Below are 22,576 nucleotides of genomic sequence, written 5' to 3'. Positions count from 1 at the left end.
TTTTCCACATATATGAAAGTTTATTTTGTCTCTGTCATCCTTTTTATCGTTGTTTCTTTCCTCGCACACAATGGTGCACCTAAGTCATATGGTGGATGACCGAGAAAACCTGGAAAGGTTTTAGAAAGTCCTAATAAATGTCGTAATCCCCAAGGCACACATATGTAACGGGATATTAAATGAAATTTAGATAACGCGAAACAAACAAGAACTTTAGTAAAGAAAAGCTGCTTTGAATAAATCAGAAGTAAAACGACAGTATATGCATGCTGCCTGCTACAATTTCCAGGAGTAGACGTTTCAAAAGAAATAATTTAATTACCCGTTTACCGTTAACACTCTTTCCTGTTTCGGACACGGGGAGCCGTGCGCGTGATTAGGTTGACCCTGTCTTCACGAGGAAGAGATGCAACCAACTTCCTCTTCGTATCGTGAAAGGTGGTTTAACTATACCTTGCCTGGCGGATCCAATGGTGCCCTACCCGGCGGGATCAGATGATTATCACAGAGAAAGAGAGAGCGAGAAATAAGAAGTAAAAGCCGGGAGTTTACGCAAGGTCATACCCGGCTGGCTAACCAACACGCGTTTACTCGGCGCAAGGCACGTAGATGAGATGAGCAACTTAGCAGGCATGTGATGGCTTCGACTCACACAGCACAGGCGTAACTAGAGACCTCTGGAAGGGGCTCTTTTTCTTTCCCGCAGTGGCGAAGTGCAGCGACAGTCACAAAGTTTCTTACAGTATCACCTATAGAGAAATCTGGCGCCACCGTCGATGCGAGTTTCCTCGCGGTCGCTGTGCCACCACGTGACTGCCTGACACAAAACAATACATGTTTAGTTCATGTTTCGAACGACCAAACACGGAGTAAAACCTCGCACGCCCACCTGAAGTGAACGTGCAGGACTTGTCTTGCCTCCGCATAAAGCGTTGCCATTTCCTCTGAAAGAATGCTTTCAGAACGAAATAACCGCAAAAAAATTTCTTATCCGTAATGCATATTTCGTGATTGTTTACTCACGTTTATTATAAGGAGTCAGTGAAGAAGACAAATAATGGCAATGGCGCGCAGTGAACGTTGACCTTGTAGTTCTTTTGCTTTTTCTCCAACTATAGCGGACGCCGGTACTGCTCACGTTTGATATAATTGCACCATGAGATCTCATGGTCTAACAAAAACGATAATTTTCACAATAATGAAGAAAATCGGAATTTTATATGCTGTTTTGGTAAAGAAAAGAACGATTGCGGACAGATGCAGTACTGCTAGTCAGACGCGTCTTCACGGCGTCTTGGCTATCCGAGAAAAATACCAGTTCGAAGCCACCATATCCCGACATTCCCATGCGTCAAAAAACCACGGCTGCGCCAATCTTTCATCTCTTTAACTATATACATACAAAAAAAACTATGCTATGGTCGTAATTATGAAACAGACGAAAAAGAATGATGGAGGAACTGAGACACGGAACGGCCCACCCAATGTGATACTTCAGAATAGAGCCACGAGTAGCTTGCTTATTTTCACGCGTGAAATGTATAAACCAAAAGTTGTTCGCTTACGTGCTCCCTCCTTACTGCAAATACGAGGTGCACATCGAGTAGAACGTGCGGAAAATTGGCGCCCTTCAATATTGCTTCTTCGGACGTAAGCGCTATAGCCGTGGTTTATCCAAATCACACCTGCTTGGACGCCTCATGTGCGCTTTCTTCTTCTATGGTATTCGTACAGTTCGTGCTCTTCCATTTATTAAAACAACCATAGCAGCAATTTTGTCTAGTACGTCAGTAGTTTACTGCCGAATAGACTGTATGATCTTTCGCGGGTTTTGCCACGCGCTTGGCGCTTTGACATTCGAAAAGAAAAGAAAAAGCAAGAGCTCGTCTAACCACACTGTCTGACCAAACGTCGTTCGATTATACATGCGGAAGTATGTTTGCGGAAACGCGAATATCTATTCCTGCCCCAGAAAAATAAAAGCAATAAAGAATAGAGTTTTTACCACAAACTAAGCAATTTCGAATATAAAGAAAGAGAGGCAGCATGTCGACGGCAACTGAAAAGTGCCTAAACTTCGAACGGTGCTCGGCACGGCCGTAGCTCGGCTTGCGAGTAACGCTCAGGTGGTACGATTGAAAGCCTATACTCGAAGTACTATCGTATAGTTGGCCTCTAAAAGCAATGCCAGAGCCAGTTTTCATATAGCGAAGCCAGACGTGGTGTCCATAACAAAGTCGAAGCCGATGCTGAAGTCGGTGTCCCGAGCAACGTCAAGAATCGCTGTATAAGAATAGCCACTGGCGACAGCTAAGAAATCGTTGCTTTCTTGTGGAAAGAAATCTTATAATTTAAAGCACCAAAGGCGCTTTAAATTATAGGTATTTTTCGAAAGTTGCCTTAACACCCTTTATCCATGCGAAATCGCGGTTGATGTCAGTGAGCAAACACATGGAGCAGGCCTTCGCAATAACGAAACGAAGACGAAGTTGAACACAATACTCAATGGTGCGTGCTTTTAGCACAGCATTATGAGGCGAAGCCCGCGACCTATACCCGTGTACCTGCCGACGCGTGGCCATACGAGCAGCGTAAGGCCCGGGGCCCGTCCCGTCGCCACTGTTGTTCTCAACCCTCGAACCGGTCGCTTCGAGTTCACTTCGATATCGGCGTTCCCCCCTGGCACCGCCTTCAGCACAGCGCCACTGTCACGCCGTTCTCGCAGTCCGACACCGTCGAGATCACCACAGTCTTCTGCCCGCCGAACGGCTACTGCAGCGCAACGTGGAAAAGTTTCCAGGGCCCTAACGTCAAAGCGACGCGCCGCCTCCTCTCCCGCGTCAGGCGTCGGGAATTCCAGGGCAGTGAATACCCCAAATGGAACTTCGCAGAAGCCTTCTTCGCCTCCCTCCAAGCCTGCAGTCGTGACGGCACAATCGTCCGCGCTGGAGGTAGCGTACAGACCGGCACCGAAGGTGCCTATCGCCGCTATTCAAAACATGGGTGGGCCTTTCGCAGTGGAAGCGTCGAATCACCATTACTCCGTGGGCGCGCCCAGCACGACTGTGTCCCGGCGCCAAATGTTAGCGAAACCGGTGAGCGCGATCCGCCAGGGAAGTCAAGAATACCCGGTGTCGGCGGCCTGTGCCCTGTTCACGTGCTGCTCACTGGCTATAGTCGCAGCGCTCGTGATAGGTCTTTACTTGTTTTCTCAGAGCAAAGAGGGCCAAGTGATGGTGACCAAGGCGATGAGGTTCTTGAGAATCGGCGCAAACAACACAAAGGCGCTCTCGACTGTCGCCACTAGAAGCGTCGACGTTAGGGTGAAGGTAGACGTGCTTTCTCACGTCACGGACAGCTCGAGCGTTGCCGCGACGACCACCAGTGCGCGTCCCACCGTGAAGACTGTGCCTCCATGCAAACGCATTCTGTGCGCGTACCAGACGTCCAGGTGGACACTAAGCTCGGCTGCGCACCCGTGCGATGACTTTTACTCGTTCGTCTGCGGCAACTGGTCGCAGGGCAGACAGAACGACACATCTTCGTTCGGGACAGACCAGCACAAAGAGACGGAAGTGCTCCTTCAAACTCTGCTCGAGGAGCGAAGAGCAGCGTCGCCGAAGGGCGATGCAGTGGTCTCTCTGTATGACACCTGTCTTGAGCGCACGTCTTACGCGGACTCAAAGTTGTTTGTCAGTTCCCTGCTTCAGAGGGTGGGGCTCAGCAAGTGGCCTTACAAGGACAACGTGATGAGCAAGAACGAAATGTGGAACATTCACGCTCGCATATTCAGGGCGCTCGGCATTTCACCTCTGGTCACCGTCTCGCATGTTCCGGATCCGAAAAATGTCTCTAAGTCCGTGGTAAGCCTGGACATTCCACCCCTCTATGCTAAGACGGAGGACGACGTCCGATTGCCTACCTGGTACCTTCCTTCATTGTATCGAGCGACGAGTATGTTTGACTCTGACTTTTACGAGGACGTCTCTCAAAGAGTGCTCCAGTTTGTCGGGACGTTGGCACAACTTCGCGCTAAATTCAGGAAAAGACCCCGCTCGACTACTCTGAGCTCAGAGCCGTTCTACGCGGCTCTCGTCAAGTACACGCTGGAAGGCGTAGCGGCCGTTAAATCGGACACCCCGTTGCAGCTTTACAACCAGGCTTTCTTCAAGGCCCTCAAGTCACTCATAAGCCGGACGAAGAGCTCGAGCGTCTACAATTACCTTGGCTTTTGCGTGCTTGTCCACGTGTCTCCGCTTCTTTCCAACGAGTTCGAAACCATGTCCCACGCTCAGATGGCTTGGATGTCTCAACGTTGGCAGTCGTCGTGGGCACTCTGGCAGCGCTGTCTTTGGTTCATCGATGACATGGACCCTACTATCCTTTTGGGCGTCTTCGGAAAGTACGCCAAGACTCACATGCACTTGGTCAACGTGAGCTCCGTGACTGAGAGGCTTCGTCGGGTGTTTCGCACGCGAGCGCAGGGTCTGGAATGGTGCGCGGGTGAACGCGCGAAAAGTTGCCTCAGCTTCATCGACGGCACGTCCGTCAAACTCGTCGACTTGAACGTCACGCGAACGACGCCTGCCGCCGCCGGCAACATGACGACCGGGTTCTTTCTCGAGGAGTACGTCGCCTTAAAACGGCGCAGGGTGGAGACTTCGCTGGCTCAACCGCAAGACGGCTGGAAATCCGTTTTCTCCCTGTTCGCCTCTGCGCCCGCGTTCGACACGAAGACGCAGACTTTGTACTTGCCCGTAGTCCCGTTCTTCGACTTGTTCCACGACGCAGACCTCGACTTGCTGGTCAGGTACCCTTACCTGGCGCACGACGTCTACAGGTCGCTCCTGGAGCAACTGCTGCGGCACGTCTTCACCTCCGTCGCCCAGACGCCCGGTACGCCGCACAACTGCGATCGTTTCGGACTCTCGCAACCGGATAGCGTCCGTTCAGTCGAAGAACTTGTGCTGGATGCCACAGCCTGGGAGCTTTCTTTCCGTCACTTCTCCGGGACTAGGTGGGAGGGATACGCGTTTCCCGGGAACCACAGCACGGAAAGAAGCTTCTTCATTTTCGCCGCGATGGGCAAATGTCACAACGCGGTCCCAGAGGCGCCGTCGGCTCAACTAGCGCTGCGCAGCGGGAACGAAGAAATGCATGCTATCAACGAGGCCTTCGCTAACACGCGGGTATTCGGCAACCTCTGGGGATGCAACAACCGCACGATAATGAATCCCGAGGCAAAGTGCAACCTATGGAAGTCGTGACGGCTTACTTCGTGACATACGATGGAGGGACGACTAATCGTGGCGAAGCCCCTTTTTCGGAAGCCACGTACGAGCCGCCCCAGGAGCGAGGTGTCCCAGCAGAAGCTAGCCTCTGCTGTTCGAGGCGACTAAGCAAGCCGCGGGTGTCTTCGGTGCCAGCCAGATACGAGCCGAGCTGCGCCCACCCACACGTGTGGCCCAAATACACTCTCCAATCGCACGCGCTGTTAGCCGAGCGTAAAAAGTGGATGACCCTGGTTGCAGGCCGACCGTCTGAGTCTGTGACGTTGGTGAAATAACATCGTCGCCATGGAAACGGGTGTTGCAATGCTGCCCATTCCAACAACCGGTATTGATAAAAGTTCGAAATGTGGAAGACAAAAATAAATGGGCATTTGACCAAGTGCTGTTTGTATTTAAGATCTAACGATGTGGTAACTGTTGCCGTTTCCTGTGAAATCAGAACGGCATGGTGAGAATCGGTGATGGAGGATGTTGAATTCAAATAAGTGGTTTTCAACACCAGAATACTGTTGCGATGTCTATACTTGTCTGTGCAATTGTCTGTGTATGTCACGCGGATCCATCTTTCCCTACTCGTGACGTATATTGCAACTGTACAAAGGTGTTCGCTTACACAGCAACACTTCCCTACAATATCAACTCTCGCTGCATGGTACGCGATAAAAAAGGTACACAGCCTTGGGAAGGTGGTCAGTTGCCTAATACTAGTTCAGCGTCTATAGTGATTCCATCTTAAGGTATCTTTCGTTGATGTGTGGAAGCGCGGGGACTGCAAGTTCCTTTTATGACGCTTTTTATGAAGGCTTTCAGTGGCATTCTGCTATACGTGAAGTAATGGTAAAATTTCATGAGCATAACTAATACTAAATGCCAAACGCAAAGTTCGAACTCATATTGACGCAGATTTGTATAAACCCACATTGATGCCAAAGTTTGGACCTGGTAAAAAAAGGAAGAAAAACTAAGTACACCTAGCGTGCTTTCTGTGAAGAGAACAATGAAACGGCTTGATTTTTTTTCTCAGAAAACCCATTTTTTTTTCTCAGATAAGCCATATATAGTTCTCCAATAATTAGATTGTCATGCGCTCTCATTCTGATGGGAGGTCACAACTGTATTTGTGGTCAAAGGCCCATAGATGGTGGCTCGCAACAGGAGGCTAGTTAATCACTGCTAAGTGCATTGTGCGAGCTCGTCAAGAGCCGCAGGTGCTGGTATTCTTCTCGCAGTATAGCTACAACGAATAACTAATCGTAGCATACCGCTTGTGCAAAACCGACGCGTAACTGTATCGCTTATGTTAAAGCCAATGAAAAGGCAGCGATTTTTTCGAACGTTTGTGACGTTTCGTTTCACGCGTGCCACACTGGTCAGACTATGCGAATTGCGTTAGAGCGCCAGCGCCGGACCCGACATTATTGTTGCACTACCGATTGAAACGTTTGAGATAACACCTGCCCGTGACAGGGAAACCAATTCGTACGCGCCGCTCCGCGAGCATGGCAGGACGAGGTGGCCGCGCCTAAAACTTTGGCGTAACAACCATCTCTTTCGCACGTCGCACGCTGAGGATAACAAACGTGGAGGTATGCGTACGTTCCGTTCGGCTCGTAGGTTTCCAGTTAACCAGCCTGTCACGTTCCCTGCACCCGATCCACGTTGTTACGACCGCCGGAGGCGCTTGTCAGCGCCACATGCGACACACGTGAAGGCTCGCTCGCCAGCTCGCTCAGTCAAGGATGAAACGCTTTCACCTGCGCTCACGTGGCAGGTCCATGAAACGCCAGCTTACCGGTGCGCGATGCAAAGGTAATTCATTTCCGTATCTCGACAGCGCTTTTTCGCTTCGTCCAAGCTATCTCTACGAGAACGGTGACTCGCTACCTCGTAGTCTTTCAGGAACAACGACAAATATGTCGTGGCCTGTCGGTAATTTGATGTTATTGCCTGCGTGCGACTATATATACCTTCGCGTTCGCCTTTTCTACGAAGTAGGGTCCGAACAGGCGTACGAGAAACCACGGGTTCCCTGGTTTTTGCAATTACAGTTTACGTAACCACTAGGCGGCGGTTCACGTATTCATCGCTGGATATTGATCACATTGTCGAAGACTCGCTCATTAATTTCCCGCCCTAGTTACAACGCATGTGTGGGTTTTCAGCGCTCCAGTTAATGCGGGGATGAAGGACGCCGAAGAATTACGTCTCTTTATCAGGCTATGGGTTGTCTGTGGAAAATAAACAGTAAGTGTCTATGTAGAATAACACGCAGAGTATAAACCTTGTAGTAGCGGTGAGACGTGGCAGAGTATTCCTATAACTGAACTTAATGGTTGAGCTTAGCGTAAGCAGTCGTGAACGACAAGTAGCACCGCATGCCTGACCAGGCGAAAACTTTTTTTTCCCCATTTGGTTACACCACGTTCAGGTTTATAACAAGTACGGTCATATTTGTTGGGGTATTTGTTTTCCACTACACCCTTCTGCGGTCGAATTCATAAAGCTTCTTGTTCGTTACTGTTCTTCGCCACTGTCCGTACGCCTTCGCTTATAGCTTGCCCTGTACACGATTGGCTCGAATTTTCTCTCAGGAATGATTCTGGAAATACAGCGCTCTGTGAGAGTGGGCCATTGTTTTTGAGCATCAGCCACAACGTTTAATTTCACTTTCGACAAGTGGAATAAACGAGGCATATAAAGAGTCAAGAAAAGGAGGAAAGAAAGTATAAGCGTATTCAAGGGTTAGAGTGGCGAGTTTCCGCAGGTGATTCTATAGAGAACTTTAAAACGTAGGCGTTCCCCGGCGAACCATATCTCCAATTAGTTGCAGCAGGGGTCCCACAACGTCGCTCAATATCCTGCAAGAACGCTCAGTAGAGCATTTTTTGGGGGGATATTTAGGTCGTATTCGGGGCTAGTTCCTCGGTTATGCATCTGTAGTGTGGGATATGCTATGCCTTATCTCCATTTTAAGCATTAATTCGAGTACATTCCGACTACTTGTCACGCGTTGTAACGTTGTTCACATGAGAAGCTGTGGTTGAGACTTTCCTATCCGCGTCCTTCCATCTCCTCCGAAGTTGTGACCCTGACGGGCGTTGAAGCTATTTTCAATCAAGTTATTGTTGTTGTTGTCGTTGTTTTTGTTGTTGTTGTTGGTGGTGGTGGTAATGGTGGTGGTGGCGGTGGTGGTGCGGAGATGGAGTAACTAAGCGAGCAGACAAGATATGAGGGACGCGTAGTGCGGCTTCCGGCGGCTAACATGTACTGTCTCGTGCCCACGACGGCGGAGTAGTAGTAGTAGTAGTAGTAGTAGTAGTAGTAGTAGTAGTAGTAGTAGTAGTAGTAGTAGTAGTAGTAGTAGTAGTAGTTGTAGTAGTAGTAGTAGTAGTAAGTAGCAGTAGTGCGTACGTGGCACCATCATGAGGAGCTGAACGTGATACCACTGCCGTCGTAAGCTCGGTAACACAATACCCAGTTTTTCTACTTTGGGTTCCCTCACAAACATAACTGTTTTTACGGCAATAAGGAGCCATGATCGAGAAGAGCAACCGAGGCAGACTACATCTCTGCCTTGTGTCTTTATACCGAAATGAAGTTCTTGTTTCCTAGTGAAATGCGCAACCCACTGTGGGGGATCGGCCTTGAATCGAGCGGCGAAAAAACTGTTATCGGTTTACGAACGTACCGATGGACGATGTCAGTGGTTCGCGACGAAGTCCCTAAGCAGGCTAGAGCCTGTAGAATAGGGAAATCTTTTTCACTTCATTGCTTCTCGCGAGAATCGTCACTAGGTAGAGGTTATTTATTGCCATTCTTTTAACAAACGGCCATCACTTCTTGTACGCTTTCCAAATATACCGTTGGGGGCTTCTTTCATTGCAGTAATATGTACGATTGTTGAATTTGATCGTTTAAGCCTGCGAGGTCGTCTGCTGTCGTGCAACACTTACAAAAACGGAGTCAACTTTTTTTGTTTCTTGTTCTAAAAAAAAAAACATAACGAAGCTTAATTTCGTAAGCCACCTACGGTTCTGTTCGGTTCTGTTTTACAGTAGTTGGTGTGGAGACAGAGATTGAGGTGAAGAGCGCTACGGCTACTCGGTTTTTCTGTTTTGCAACAACAGCAACAACAACATCGACGATGACGATAACAACAACAACAACACAATAATAATAATAATAATAATAATAATAATAATAATAATAATAATAATAATAATAATAATAATAATAATAATAATAATAATAATAATAATAATAATAATAATATAACCTTCTTTGTGCATGTGCAACTTTTGGGGGGAAGCGAGAAAACGAAGAAGAATATGCCAACGTGTCCACGCGTCGTCGTCTCGAGAAGTGAAGGAGAAGTGCGTTCTGCCGTGCGCGTCGGACCATGGACGCCGCCATCGACAGTTTTCAAACGTCAAGCAGCTTGGCGTAAGTGACGTTCAGCGCGGACAATTGTTCGTACGATGCTCCCGACTAGCTACTCGAGCAACATAGTGTTTGAGGGTCTTTGTACTAGTAGTTGCACGTCTAGTTGTTCGTCTCGAGGTGTGCGGGATGACCGAGAAAGGCGCCTCGAATCGGTCGAGTGTTGGCGCGCCAGATACCGCGGCGTAACGCATGGTCTCTTTTCTTTTTTTTTCTTATAAAACAGGAGCCTTGAGCAGGATGTGTCGCAGAGTGACGACGGCAGCCCTAGGAGCATCCCCAAATGGTAAGCACCCCCCTCCCTCTTAACCGCTTTATCTATCTATCTATCTATCTATCTATCTATCTATCTATCTATCTATCTATCTATCTATCTATCTATCTATCTATCTATCTATCTATCTATCTATCTATCTATCTATCTATCTATCTATCTATCTATCTATCTATCTATCTATCTATCTATCTATCTATCTATCTATCTATCTATCTATCTATCTATCTATCTATCTATCTATCTATCTATCTATCTATCTATCTATCTATCTATCTATCTATCTATCTATCTATCTATCTATCTATCTATCTATCTATCTATCTATCTATCTATCTATCTATCTATCTATCTATCTATCTTTATTTATATTTATCTATTTATCTATATATCTATCTATTTATCTATTTATCTATTGCAATCAACGTTACACGAACCTGGTTGAAACCGCATACCCGGCCACTTCAATATGCACCTCATTTTGTGCACTGAATGGCTGCGCAGCCGTTTGCTTGACTTGTGTGCAACATTTCACCGTCTCTTGAGCCGCTGTCTAGCGACTATGACCGAGAGAGCGAGCGAGCGAGTGAGCGAGAGAGAGAGAGAGAGAGAGATGAAGGAAAGGACCAAGACACAGAGTTCAACCTGAAAAGCGTATAGTCGAAGTTTAGTGGCTTCTATTGCCTCGTTTTGCTCTCAAATGATAGGACGCGCTGCAAACGCGTTCTGCGTCCATACTGTTGGAAAGAAAATGTATTTTACACATTTGTTCATATGATATTGCAACTTGCGTTAAAGCCCCTATAAGAATTAGTTAACATTCTGCAACGACGGATAGAACACATGGCGACACGTATTAGTGAGCACTGCTCAAGGGTGAGAAAGTCTCGTAGACGTCTGACGCACGATACATTGGTCGTTGTGTCGCATACTTTCAAGTATCGAAAGCGTGATAAAAGTAATGTTTTGGCCACAAGATCAGCACATTTTAAAGCTTTCGCAATAATTGGTGACGCAAAAATGTACTCTAGGCCTGAGAAGGTTCTTAGTCTATAGGCCTTCGTATGGGTGGCTGAGATATCCTTACTATAAAATTGATATAAAATTACCGAAGCTACTATGGTATTACCATATGAAATATATCGCGCATCTAGTCGCGTCGTCATAATTAGCACGAGTGAGTCATGATATAAGTGCACGTGATTCGCGAATACTGTGGTCATCCGCGCCATTGAGAAAGTTGCACCAACCACAGATTGTCTCTGTCATTTAATAATGATGATGACATTGTTTATTCCCGTAACACAAGGCGTATTGACTGGGGAGGCCGGAATGAGAGTGAAAACGCACTTCACGGAGTTCCCATTGCCTGCACAGAGGAGGCAGCGGCAGGGAGTTACGACTCGCGGCAAATCGCGCGCACGCAATAACTGTGGAAAATTTTAACTTGGCGTATGTATAAACCTTTCACTATACGTAATAAATTGAGTTTTATAGATGATATAGCTTAAGGGCCAGAAGACACGGACAAGCGGAATACGTACACACCACGATGTGCAGCTTTGAACAGTTTAATCGTGGGGAATTTGAACGCATAACTGTCTTTTGATGGATAAGAAATAACAAATGTAAGCATTCAGAATATATGGTGCAACGACTATCCATCTACTTAACATGCTTTTCTTACACATAACAGCGTGACATTTTGAGGAGGTGCGATGGGAATGCTCCAAGTATGTAGTACCGCGTGTTCGAATTCTCCGACAATAAAACGTAAATTAGTGTACATGTGTCCCTCCCGTTTGCGTCGATTAGATAGAATTGTTCTGTAAATAATTTTTAGCACGAAATTACATATGCGAAACTCAACAAACTATCGCGCCGTCGCGTTTTCTTTTGAGGAACGGATGTCTTTTTCTGCTCAAACTTCAAGGAAAACGTATTGGCGTTTTATCACTTTCTCCAACAAAAATGTTAATATATATTCCGTAGACGCGTATAATGAGACATTGTTGAACGAAGTGCAGAAATACAGCTGTCACAACTGAACGAAGTGCAGAGACAAGCAGTCACGAGCCACAAATAATATCGCGCGTAGTTTTTCCCTGAGATATCTTTTCATTCCTCAGAAACGTGATGATCTCGTGGACGCTTCGGATGGTTCATGTTGTAAGCGTAACTGACTCAGCGAACTCTAGACTGTGCGCGTATGGCGAAATCTCTTCTCGAACGCAGGGTGCTCTACGTGCCCATGGTGGCTTCTGCAGTGTTTCTCTTTGTTTTCATCGCGACCAAGCGCGCCGCCGGCTTCCACGATGGCGCGCCGGTCAGCGGCGCCGCTCGCCGCAGCGCTGTCATTCAGCCAGTGCTCGAGGAGATACCGCACGTCGAGGTCCACCTGACCGATCGCATCTACAGCGGCCGCGTCATCACGGTGGGGAACCGCAAGCTGCACGCTTTCTTCGGCATCCCGTTCGCCGAGCCGCCCCTGGGAAGCCTGCGATTTCGCAAGCCCGTTCCGCTGAGACCGCCGCGCACAAACTCCGGCCCCCGGGGGCGCCTGGTTATGGCCCGTCAGAAGCGGTTCCCGTGCCCGCAGAACCAACCCTGGAACCCTCCCAGAGCACAGTCCCTGGACGTCAACATCAGCGAAGACTGTCTGCACCTGAACGTCTGGGCTCCCGCGGACAGCTCCCAGGGGCGCGCGGTCATACTCTTCATTCACGGCGGCGCGTTCCAGAGGGGCGGCAACGACGAAGCCGTCAACGACGGTACCCTGCTGAGCGCCGAAGGCGATGTTGTCGTGGTCGTGCCCAACTACCGACTGAACGCCTTCGGCTTCCTCAACGGCCACGTCGCCAACGCGCCGGGTAACGCGGGTCTGCACGACGTGATCCTAGCGCTGCGTTGGGTGTACGAGAACATCGTGCACTTCGGCGGCAATCCGGGCAACATAATCCTCGCCGGCCGGGATGCCGGCGCCGTGCTGGCCGGTTACGTCATGGTCTCCCCGCTCGCGCAGGGGCTGGTGAGGCGGTACATCCTTCTGGGCGGCTCTCCCTTCTGGAACCTGCCGGACAATCGAGGCATCAAGAGCGTCGAGAACGTCAAGCGGCTCGCGAGCCGCCTCGGCTGCGACCGGGGCGACGACGTGTTCGACGCCGTTCAGTGCCTCGCCAAGATCGACCTTTACGACTACGTCGACCTGGAGGACCTGTCACAGTTTGCGATGTACCCGAGCGACCAGGACGACGCGCTGCCCTTCCCGATCCCGGCCGGTCTCAAGTCGGCGCCGTACGCCGGCGTAGACGTGCTCCTGGGCAACGAGGTATCTGTGGGCGAGTCCCTGGTCGCACCTTTTCTCACCATGTCCCTGAGCGGCGTCCTCAACAGGAGCCTTCGCTCCTTCGGCTCCAACTTCCTCAGGAAGTTTGGCTTCGAGGAAGGTGCGGAGGCCATGAAGAAGTATGACATCTACAGCGCGGCGAACAGGACAGTCGCCTTTGCAGACATGGTCGGCGACTTCGTGGTCCGTTGCCCGCTGCAGTTTCTCGCGGACGAGCTGGCCAGGCGAGGACGCAGGGTTTTCTACTATGTCCTGAAGAGCAAACCAGCCTGGGTTGAGCTCATGGACGCGGCGTTCGACCAGAGCCTCCTGTTCGGTCTGCCTCTTGAGGAACCCTCGGCGCCTCCTGACCTCGTGGCGCTATCTAAGAACGTCATTTATAGCTGGACCACGTTCGCGAAAACAGGGTGAGCTGCTACTTTAGGGCGTTCTTTTTTGTTGCCCGACACTTACGATGGTTGACGCTGTGATTCTGCACTAATAATTATGGAGTACGTGGAGTTGTCACCACGTCTGTGCTAACGGTCGGTCGCTCTCGGCTGTACGGTTCGATATTTACATGACATGGCGCCCAGTGGTATGGCTGGATGGAGTGACGGGTGTTGTGCCCGCTGGCTTAGCTAACCAGCGTCTACTAAAAAGAGATGTCTGTGAGTTTAAATGACAAACAAATACCGCTGAAGTTGAACCGAGGTAGTACTATTTGTTAGAAATGAAGAAAATTACTTTTCTAAAGCGAAAACTTGCGGTTTATATATATATATGGTTGTCTTACGTACTGGTATATATACGGTATATATATGGTAGTCTTACGTGGTGCACCCTTGCAGACGGTGCCACCAATACATGCTCAAGAGCAGCAGAAAGAAGCGAATGCATTCAATGTTAGCCGCTCTGATCTAATACAACCTTCTGAAATCGAGACGCAGCTTGCGATTAGAAATACGCATCGAAGCGTCATGGAGGGCGCAGGTATAGTTTTAGGGAGTCGGAATAAAGCTAGGAATAGTGAACGAGAACAAGCACACTTGACGTCAAAGGGACGATATCGCCACAGTAGAAGCAGTTCTACAGTGCCTTCAGTGTTGAAGAATCAAGAATCTCGACGAAAACTCTATACTAGCTTCGCAAATGCTGCTTACAGAGGCGGCTATTGGGCAACGGTGGATGCTGTTTTCTCAAACAAGTATATTAATCGAATTCACACCTGACGACCACGATTATGATATATGCCTATATGAGAAACTTGAACACAATCATTTTCGAAGACAATTCCCCTCGTGCTTGACTCTCGTAGAGTGCTTTTGTTGCGAGATAATAGTCACAAAATTTGACGTTCAGTGCGCTAATATCGCATTCAGAAGCGGGAGTCACAGCACAATACGACTCTTCCATCTAAGGTAGGTGATTACATATAGCACATCACTTTGGAATCCGGGCGAAGCTGATAACAGCTGCGCTCTTACTTTCGACCGGTTAAAAAAAGAAAAGTAGCTTCCTCCCTTATGCCATGCACCGTCAGCTGCGTCGCATAAACGGAGAGTCGGCTCTTTGTGTGGAGACCCCCGCCTCTGGATATGAAATTAGCGTACTCAGTGTCAAATTTTATAACGAATATTTTGAAGCACAAGAGCTCTCTAGAAGGACCAAACAATTGTCTTAACTTGTACCATTGTCCTCAAGCTTCTAAGATAAACGTATACTACAAAAAAAGATAGCAGCTTTGTTAATTGTATATTTATTGACTTTAGCTGTTCGCGAGAATGGTGTCCGCCAAGGCACACGAAGCGGCTGTGAAAGTACTGCAACGCAGATAGCCTAGCCTTTTTTTAATTAAGAGTACTGAAACATTAACTTTAAAGCACGAAAAGCGACAAAGACAAGAAGCTTTAGTGTGCGCTTTCTATGCGGTACACACAGAGATTATAACGAGATCACTGGAAGTATTTCTGGTCTCCTTCGATAGCGAGAGAGTTTACCGTTCTTCATGTCGTTGGCGCATTGCATTATGCGGCGCTTTCGCGTTCGCAACCCTCGCAGTTAAAAAGGAAGCTTTAGCCAACGTTTTTATATTAGCTCTAAAAACGTTGACTTTAGCTCGGGTGCTTCCATCTAAATACATGTAAAAGGAGAATTCGTTTTTCTCGTCAGCCACTGTACCAAATTTGACGAGGTTTGTTGAGTTTAAAAGAAAAACTTGAAATCTATAGTGATTGTTATTTTCGAATTTTTAATTTCGGGCGTCAATTTTTCATTAAAGATTGGCGAAAATCACAAATTTTCAGAAAACGAAACTAATAAGTTTACAACTCTGTAACTCAGCAACGAAAAATGATATAACAATTGTGTAAAGTCTATCTAGTAGTACATCTAAAGCGGACAAAATTGATATGTTACACATGAATCTAAAAAAATAATAATAATATGGAAATACAGTTTTTGCAGAACCCTTGTACACAGCGTAACTAATTCACGTAAGATGTAAATTGACATATTTAATTTGTCCGCTTTAAATGATCTAATGGATTCCGTTTACAGAACCGGGATATCTGTTCTTGATGCAGAGCTATTAAATTGTAAACTTCGTGCTTCTATATTTTTCGAACTTTAGGTAAAAACTGTTCTAACAATATGTAGGCCGTTGATAGAAATTCCGCTCCCAACAGTCACTAGCTTTTACCTTTCTCTCTCAAATGCAGCAAATTTCATTCAAATCGGTCCATTGGTTATCTCAGAAAAGCGTTTCTGCGTGTTACACGTATTTGAAAATGGCGCGTCGGAGTTGGGCCCGAGCTAAAGCTTCCTATAAAGCTGCGATGCCGATTTTCAGCGTTACCGACAACTTGGTTTCTAAAGTTAGCTGTAGTAACCGATCAAGATGTCAAGGTGTCCCATTTAGTGTACAAATAATTGCAGGTGTATCTGTCGCTATGAATAAAAAAAGAATTAAAAAACTATAAAAGCGAGTGAATAGGAGCGCGGAAGAGAAGAAGCCAGCGCTGCGCATTTTTTGTTTGTTTGTTTAACGTCCATTCAATATAGCTGAACTACGGAGTTATACCTTCATGACTTTGTCAAATCGCCAGTACATACTCTCACTATGGCGCAACCAGCACCTTGTGTGTCGACATCGAACTGTTTGTGTCAGCATGAACACTTCATGTCGAGCAGTTCATTTGTCAGCGCCCGTGGGTGTCGCCTTCTTGTCTCGACCCTTGTCTTTTCGTCATGCAAAGCTTACAATATATAAACCGAAAATATCTAGCCCATAGACAAAGCGATCTCAACGCTGTACATATCCACGAAGGATTCAATTCACGAATAAACAGTTATGTCGGAGAAATGAGCTGTATAAGCGGGGGTATACTTATAAAATAAGCGACAAGCGCAGTACAACCAGCACAAGAATCAACAAGAGCAGGTACCCTTTCAGCAGACATTGCCAAAACTGCGATAAGTTCATCTTCAGCGCACCACGAACTACAGGTACGCATTCCACTATTCACGAATCGTTCGAATAACCACGAAAGCTCAAAGTTTGTCGCTAAAAGTTCAGTGAGAACTAGCACGATGGATGGATGGATGGATGCTATGAGTGTCCCCTTCGAAAGGGAGCGGTGGGTTGCTCCCCCAAGCTCTCTTTCTTATTATGCCTAATATCTTACCTGTCTTTTTTATCAGACGAAAAATTCCCAGCATCAAACTTTCTGAATCATTATTGAGAACATTGTTTTTGTACGCCTCCGTTGTTTGTGGTCTCCATACATTTCAGCCACGAAACCTGCAATCGCCCTTTACCGATCTCTGTTGCGAGCATGTTCATTTTCCCCCTGCTATCCCTGAACACAAGGGCTTCAAGGAGGCTAGCGGAGCCTAGGCAGACAGCTGGGTAGATAGAGCTGGGTCATGACCCGCCGTGGTTGCTCAGTGGCTATGGTGTTGGGCTGCTGAGCACGAGGTCGCGGGACCGAATCCCGGCCACGGCGGCCGCATTACGATGGGGGGCGAAATGCCAAAACACCCGTGTACTTAGATTTAGGCGAACGTTAAAGAACCCCAGGTGGTCAAAATTTCCGGAGTCCTCCACTACGGCGTGCCTCATAATCAGAAAGTGGTTTTGGCACGCGAAACCCCATAATTGAACAGAGCTGGCTCATAGTGCATCAGCGCCATCTACCGTTACAGCCATTTTGCCACGAGCGGAAGCAACACTTTTGTGCCGCCTGTGGCTCGGCGTGGCATTCACGAACTCCTACTCATTCCGCATTGGAATGGCCGACAGCCCTTCTTGTGACACCTGAGGCTGCGAGGAGACGATTGAGTACCTCCTATTGACTGTCCCCGTTACAAAGTGCCAAGAAAAGTGCTCATGACCGCTCTCGAAAAACTGGACAATCGCCCCTTTACAGAGGAAAAAGCTCTAGGACATTGGTCCAGACGGGCTTCGGCACTCAAGGCCTTAAGGGCTTTGCTTAAGTTTTTAAGGACATGCGAACTGTGCGACCGTCTTTGAATGTGGTAGCGTGTAGTTTCGCGTTACTGTTTCAATTTTCTGGTTTCCATTTTTTTCCTTTTCTTCTTTTTCCTTTTATTCCCTTTACCCCTTTCCCCAGCACAGGGTAGCCAGCCGGTACTCACACTGGCTAACCTCCCTGTCTTTCCTCTTCTTTGTCTCCTCCTCCTCTCCTCGCGCCAATCGTGGCATTGTACCGTTCAAAGCGTGCGAGAAATTATACGAAAGCCTCGAATTCCGGTGAGCGGAATACGGCTGGGACAACAATACTATACTGTAAACGACGAACTGTGCTCGTTCCAGGATTTGTGCTGTGAACGGCGGCTACCGGCGCGCAGTGCCTGACGTTCAGTAGCTGTCGCGCTCGCTGTTTGGGGCGCGTGCGACAGACCCAATACAATATACGGAGTTAGCTTCAATCCAAGCAACCCTATAACGTGCCCGTCGCTTCCCGAAGCTTCCTGCGATCTAATTTACAACTAGCTAATTGTTTTAGCGTCGAATTATCGCGTCCGCCGTGTTAGTACCGCATTCTTTTGTGACGTCGGCTGTGGAGGCCTTAAACTGATTCCTCAACATTTGGGGGCGCTGTTAGAACAACTCACAACGGCAGCATTCAGAACGAAGATGAGGGAATTATAAGCTCTCTACGTGTTTGTTTCATTCATCCCTGTTCAGGAAGTGCGTCACAGCACGGAAGAACTCAACCATGGTCGTCGCCAACTAACATCGCTCATTAGTTGCCCTAACCTTCTCTTTAATCAGCCTGCCGCTATGGCTCGATGGCTGCAGCCCAGCGCTGCTTTTCAATAAACTTGGGGCGCAAACATGCTCGTGCACATAAATTGAAACGCATGCGTGTCTATATGATCAATGGGAGAGGGAAAGTAGCAAAATTAATTCGTAGTGCTCCACTACCGTCTCATATAAGAGCTGTTACTGTGCGACACTACAATCAATCAATCAATCAATCAATCAATCAATCAATCAATCAATCAATCAATCAATCAATCAATCAATCAATCAATCAATCAATCAGTCAATCAATCAATCAATTGATCAATCAATTAATTAATCAATCAATCAATCAATCAATCAATTGTATAAGAAGTGCTTCTGTGCGTCACTTCTTTTGAAGTTTGGGTTACTAGCACGTTATTCATTATTCCTTAGTTTAAGACATTCTGTTACACTCGAATCTTCGGGTTAGGTAGCAAGAGTAGATGCAGGATGCGATTCTATAACATTTGGATTATAGTGATTTTTTTTTTCGCTCAGCATTATAGCCGCTTCGAGGCTAAAGGACTTGTCGTTGAGCGAGCCTTGACGATGTTGACTGTCGACTGCGATCACCAGCTCGAAGGAAAGTGCTTAAGCGACTGCTGGTGAAGTTGGCGCTGATAATTTTCTTCGCATTATGAGGTCCAAGGGGCCTTGAATGCCTTCAATGCGACGTTCTTCGTAGTCCATGGCGCTGCATAATGCGACGGATAACATCGACTCATTGTACGCGAGCAGTGCTTGCGTGGCTCTGACGATGCGTCGTCGTTCTCTCTCGCGCAGGAATCTGCGGCTTTTCAACAAAAAGCCGTGGCCACCTTACAGCAGCAGCGGGCGCTCGTTTGTCGTTCTCGGTCACGGCAGAGAGGAGATATCGAGCGCCTACCGCGAACACTTTTGCGACCTGTGGCGCTCTCGCATTGTCCATGGCTGAGGATAAGACTTAAGGAATCGCTGTTTGTTAGCATGCTGATTTATTTTTCCCAGTTACGAACTCTTCTGAGTTTTCATTGCTTCGGACAACTTTTCTACATAAATGATACAAAAAATAAAGAAAAAGAAAACAATAAATGATGCCGAAGAAAGAAAGGCAACCTTGAAGATGTTTTAGAGCTCGTTGACATGATGCAAAGTCGCTAACGCCTTATATCGAACGTTGCCGTTTCAAGCGGGCAGTGTTACCGCGGAAATTATTGCGAAACTCTAGCAAATATGGAAGGCACTTGTGTTTACGATTGCGTAACCGGAGTGTCTCCGATGCAGTTGCTGTTTTATTTGTACAGATGTAAACTCGGAAGCGATAAACATTGTAACGAGGCCAGTGGGATTGCAATGAGTCATCAGAGGCGCAGGACCTCGTTAATCCGGGATTTTTGTTTCTCATCGGGCACCTAACCTTTGTAACAAGGGGCACCTTACTTTTTATCGTGTCTTCTCTGAATTAAGCTTTTCCGCGAGATCGTGGCTTTTGAACTTTGGAGTGCACGCGATCAAGACCATATTTATGATGTAAAGCAACAAGTTTCGAGATCACTGCAAATTTGGATCTTGATTTCAATGTACGCAGGAATATTCTGGCGAGAAAGCGGCACTAGCGACATCGGCAAACAAACAACAAAAGAAAGTCCTGCACGCGTCGTACACCCTTATTATTTAGTTGCGAGGTAAAAGCAAGCCTTTGTTGGTCTTATGGCCGTAGTCAAATGTGATTGCTGGAGTTTCCGCAACGGGCAGGCGTCACGAAAGCTTTTAACAGGCTGCACGTTTGTATAGTGCATGGACAGAACATGTCCTCAGTGGCAAGACCGTTGCAGAAAGGCAGTTTTTCTTTCTCTCTTGCATTGAATCTGACGAGAAAGAAAGGGAGAGAGAGAGAATGAACTTTTATGACAAGGGCGGCGCAGTGGCCTAAGCAAGGGTGAAGGTCAGTGGTGGCGATCATAAACGAAATATGTGAAGAACGCGCTCATAATCTTCCGGCCAATCTGGCCTCACGCATGAACTCCCACAGTGTTTATATCTGAACATTTATGTTGACTCTTACCCAAAAGCACCGTCGCACGATACGCAGTAGGTGATGATGAACATTCTGATGATGATGGTGCGTCGTGACTACTTGGATGTTTAGAGCGTGTCATATCAGGCGAGGCCAGACCTAGGCGGCAGCGCCCTCCTATATAGATGACGCCTTGCAACGCCGCTTTGAACAGCATCGCGGCCGCTCATTCTTGCACGCGTGTGGGTGTCGTGCTCTCTACACGGGCCAAATCTGCCCGCAGTTCGTTCATACCGTTCATTATCAAACCGCACGCCCCCACTGCTTAAAGTTTAACGAAAGCTCGTGCACGTTGCTTCGAACGCTTTTGTGGCGTTACTTAATATATGCTTTCTTGTTTCTAAATTTTCAACCGAATAGTTTTTACGCAGCAACGCAATCGGTCTCTACGCACATACATAATCGTCAGGAACTGTCGAATTTATCACGCAGTATTTTGTTGAACGCGTTCAATCTTCAGTCACAAGTCCATCTGAAGCCAGAAAGGACAAAGTCCAAGCAAGTGCATGTATTTACCATCATGACCCTTATGCAGGCCGAAACGCTATGACCTGGGGCTCCCGTATACACCAGCACCATCACTGCAAAAATGTTTGCACCCTTAGGGGTGTTTTCTTGTCCCACTGGTAACACCCTAACGCTGTGGCCTTAAAAAAATTTATAGAGGACGACAATGGAACTCTAACTAGACGCGCGATGAAAAGAAAAACGTATTTGAAAACTACGTATTCATTCTGACAGCCTTGTTCGCGCAGAAATATCCGACAAAAGAAATTGACAGGGATAGGTATAAAACTCTCCTATCGAATATTTCTTTGCGCAGAAGGCTGTCCGAATGACTACATAGTTTTCAACTACATCTTTTGTCATCGCACGTCTAATTACAACTTCGTTGTCATCCTATATAAATTTTTGTAAGGCCCTAACGGTAAGGGTGTTACATGTGCGACAACACCCTTAAGGGTGAAAACATTTTTATAGTGCAATGTTCCCTCTACCAACTTGTGTCGAAAGCTCTACAATATTGGCCTCGAGCTCCACCACTGGAAAAGCTGGCGCCACCGTCGGCGTGACGTGCTAGGAGGGATCACGTGGACATAGCGGCCGCGTCGGCTGCTTTGGGAGCGCCGAAGCGAGCTGAAAAGGAGAGTTTCAATTCCCTCGTACGCTGCGGTCCTCATTTAGTGGCGAAATTTTCCCGCTTCGGATGTCTCCTTTACAACGCTTAAAAGCACTACAATAGGTAGTGGCTGCCTTTGAAGGCGCGCAACATGGTAGGCTGCTGCTCGGTGCCACAATGCCGGATGTACGCAACGGAGCCCGCAGTCAGCCTTATTCACACGTAGCCGCAGGACAAGCTGCGTGAAGTTTGGCTCGCGAAACATAAAACCGGCAAACATCGGCTACAACTCGGGTATGCAGCAAGCACAGACGCGAGGAAGATTTCTGCTACGGCGCCCGGTCTGCGATGCTCTGAAAACGCGCACTGAGACGCTCGCCCGAGTCCGCTGCCCGACTAATGTCATGACGGTTTGGTCTATGAACTTGTCGATGCTATAGATACTGGCAAGTTGAGTGGAGTGGAAAGGCAGCGGTAAGAAGCACATTTTAAAAATGCTTGGCATATGGTCATGTGTGTTATGAATTAATGCATGCACTGGATTACAAAAGAGGAGCAGCGGGAAATTGCACGCTGAGAACACCGATAAACATACATTGCGACGCAACTCGAGAAATAATATTGAAAGGTCAAAGAATTTAGAAGAAAAAAAAAAGATTGAATCGTCGCGACGGCACATCACAGTCCCCGTAGGCGTCGAAGTCTCTACAATGAAGTTATTTTTGAACAGCTCTGATAACACCCACACAACAATGG

The 22,576-nt window shown here is 47.5% G+C and overlaps 2 protein-coding genes across 3 annotated transcripts; both read left to right on the top strand.

Annotated features, from left to right (window-relative positions):
* Positions 1-2,999: 2,999 nt before the first annotated feature.
* LOC139060341 (neprilysin-11-like) lies at positions 3,000-5,267 on the top strand. Its single transcript, XM_070539453.1, has one exon. The coding sequence runs from the start codon at positions 3,000-3,002 to the stop codon at positions 5,265-5,267; it is 2,268 nt and encodes a 755-aa protein (XP_070395554.1).
* Positions 5,268-6,991: 1,724 nt separating this feature from the next.
* Positions 6,992-19,742, top strand: LOC135913951 (acetylcholinesterase-1-like). Of its 2 annotated transcripts, none has more exons than XM_065446654.1 (4): positions 6,992-7,100; positions 9,958-10,017; positions 12,241-13,758; positions 19,428-19,742. In XM_065446654.1, exons 1-4 carry the CDS (start codon positions 7,093-7,095, stop codon positions 19,576-19,578), a joined length of 1,737 nt encoding a protein of 578 aa, XP_065302726.1. In that variant the 5' UTR covers positions 6,992-7,092; the 3' UTR covers positions 19,579-19,742. The 2 variants fall into 2 exon arrangements, with proteins under 2 accessions (XP_065302726.1, XP_065302725.1); XM_065446653.1 differs by lacking the exon at positions 6,992-7,100 and adding an exon at positions 9,621-9,734.
* The last annotated feature ends 2,834 nt before the right edge of the window (positions 19,743-22,576 follow it).

The sequence above is a fragment of the Dermacentor albipictus genome, chromosome 5 (assembly GCF_038994185.2).
Source record: "Dermacentor albipictus isolate Rhodes 1998 colony chromosome 5, USDA_Dalb.pri_finalv2, whole genome shotgun sequence".
Classification (NCBI taxonomy): domain Eukaryota; kingdom Metazoa; phylum Arthropoda; class Arachnida; order Ixodida; family Ixodidae; genus Dermacentor; species Dermacentor albipictus.
The sequence above is the reverse complement of the archived record's forward strand: the minus strand, read 5'-3'. Positions and strand labels throughout refer to the sequence as shown.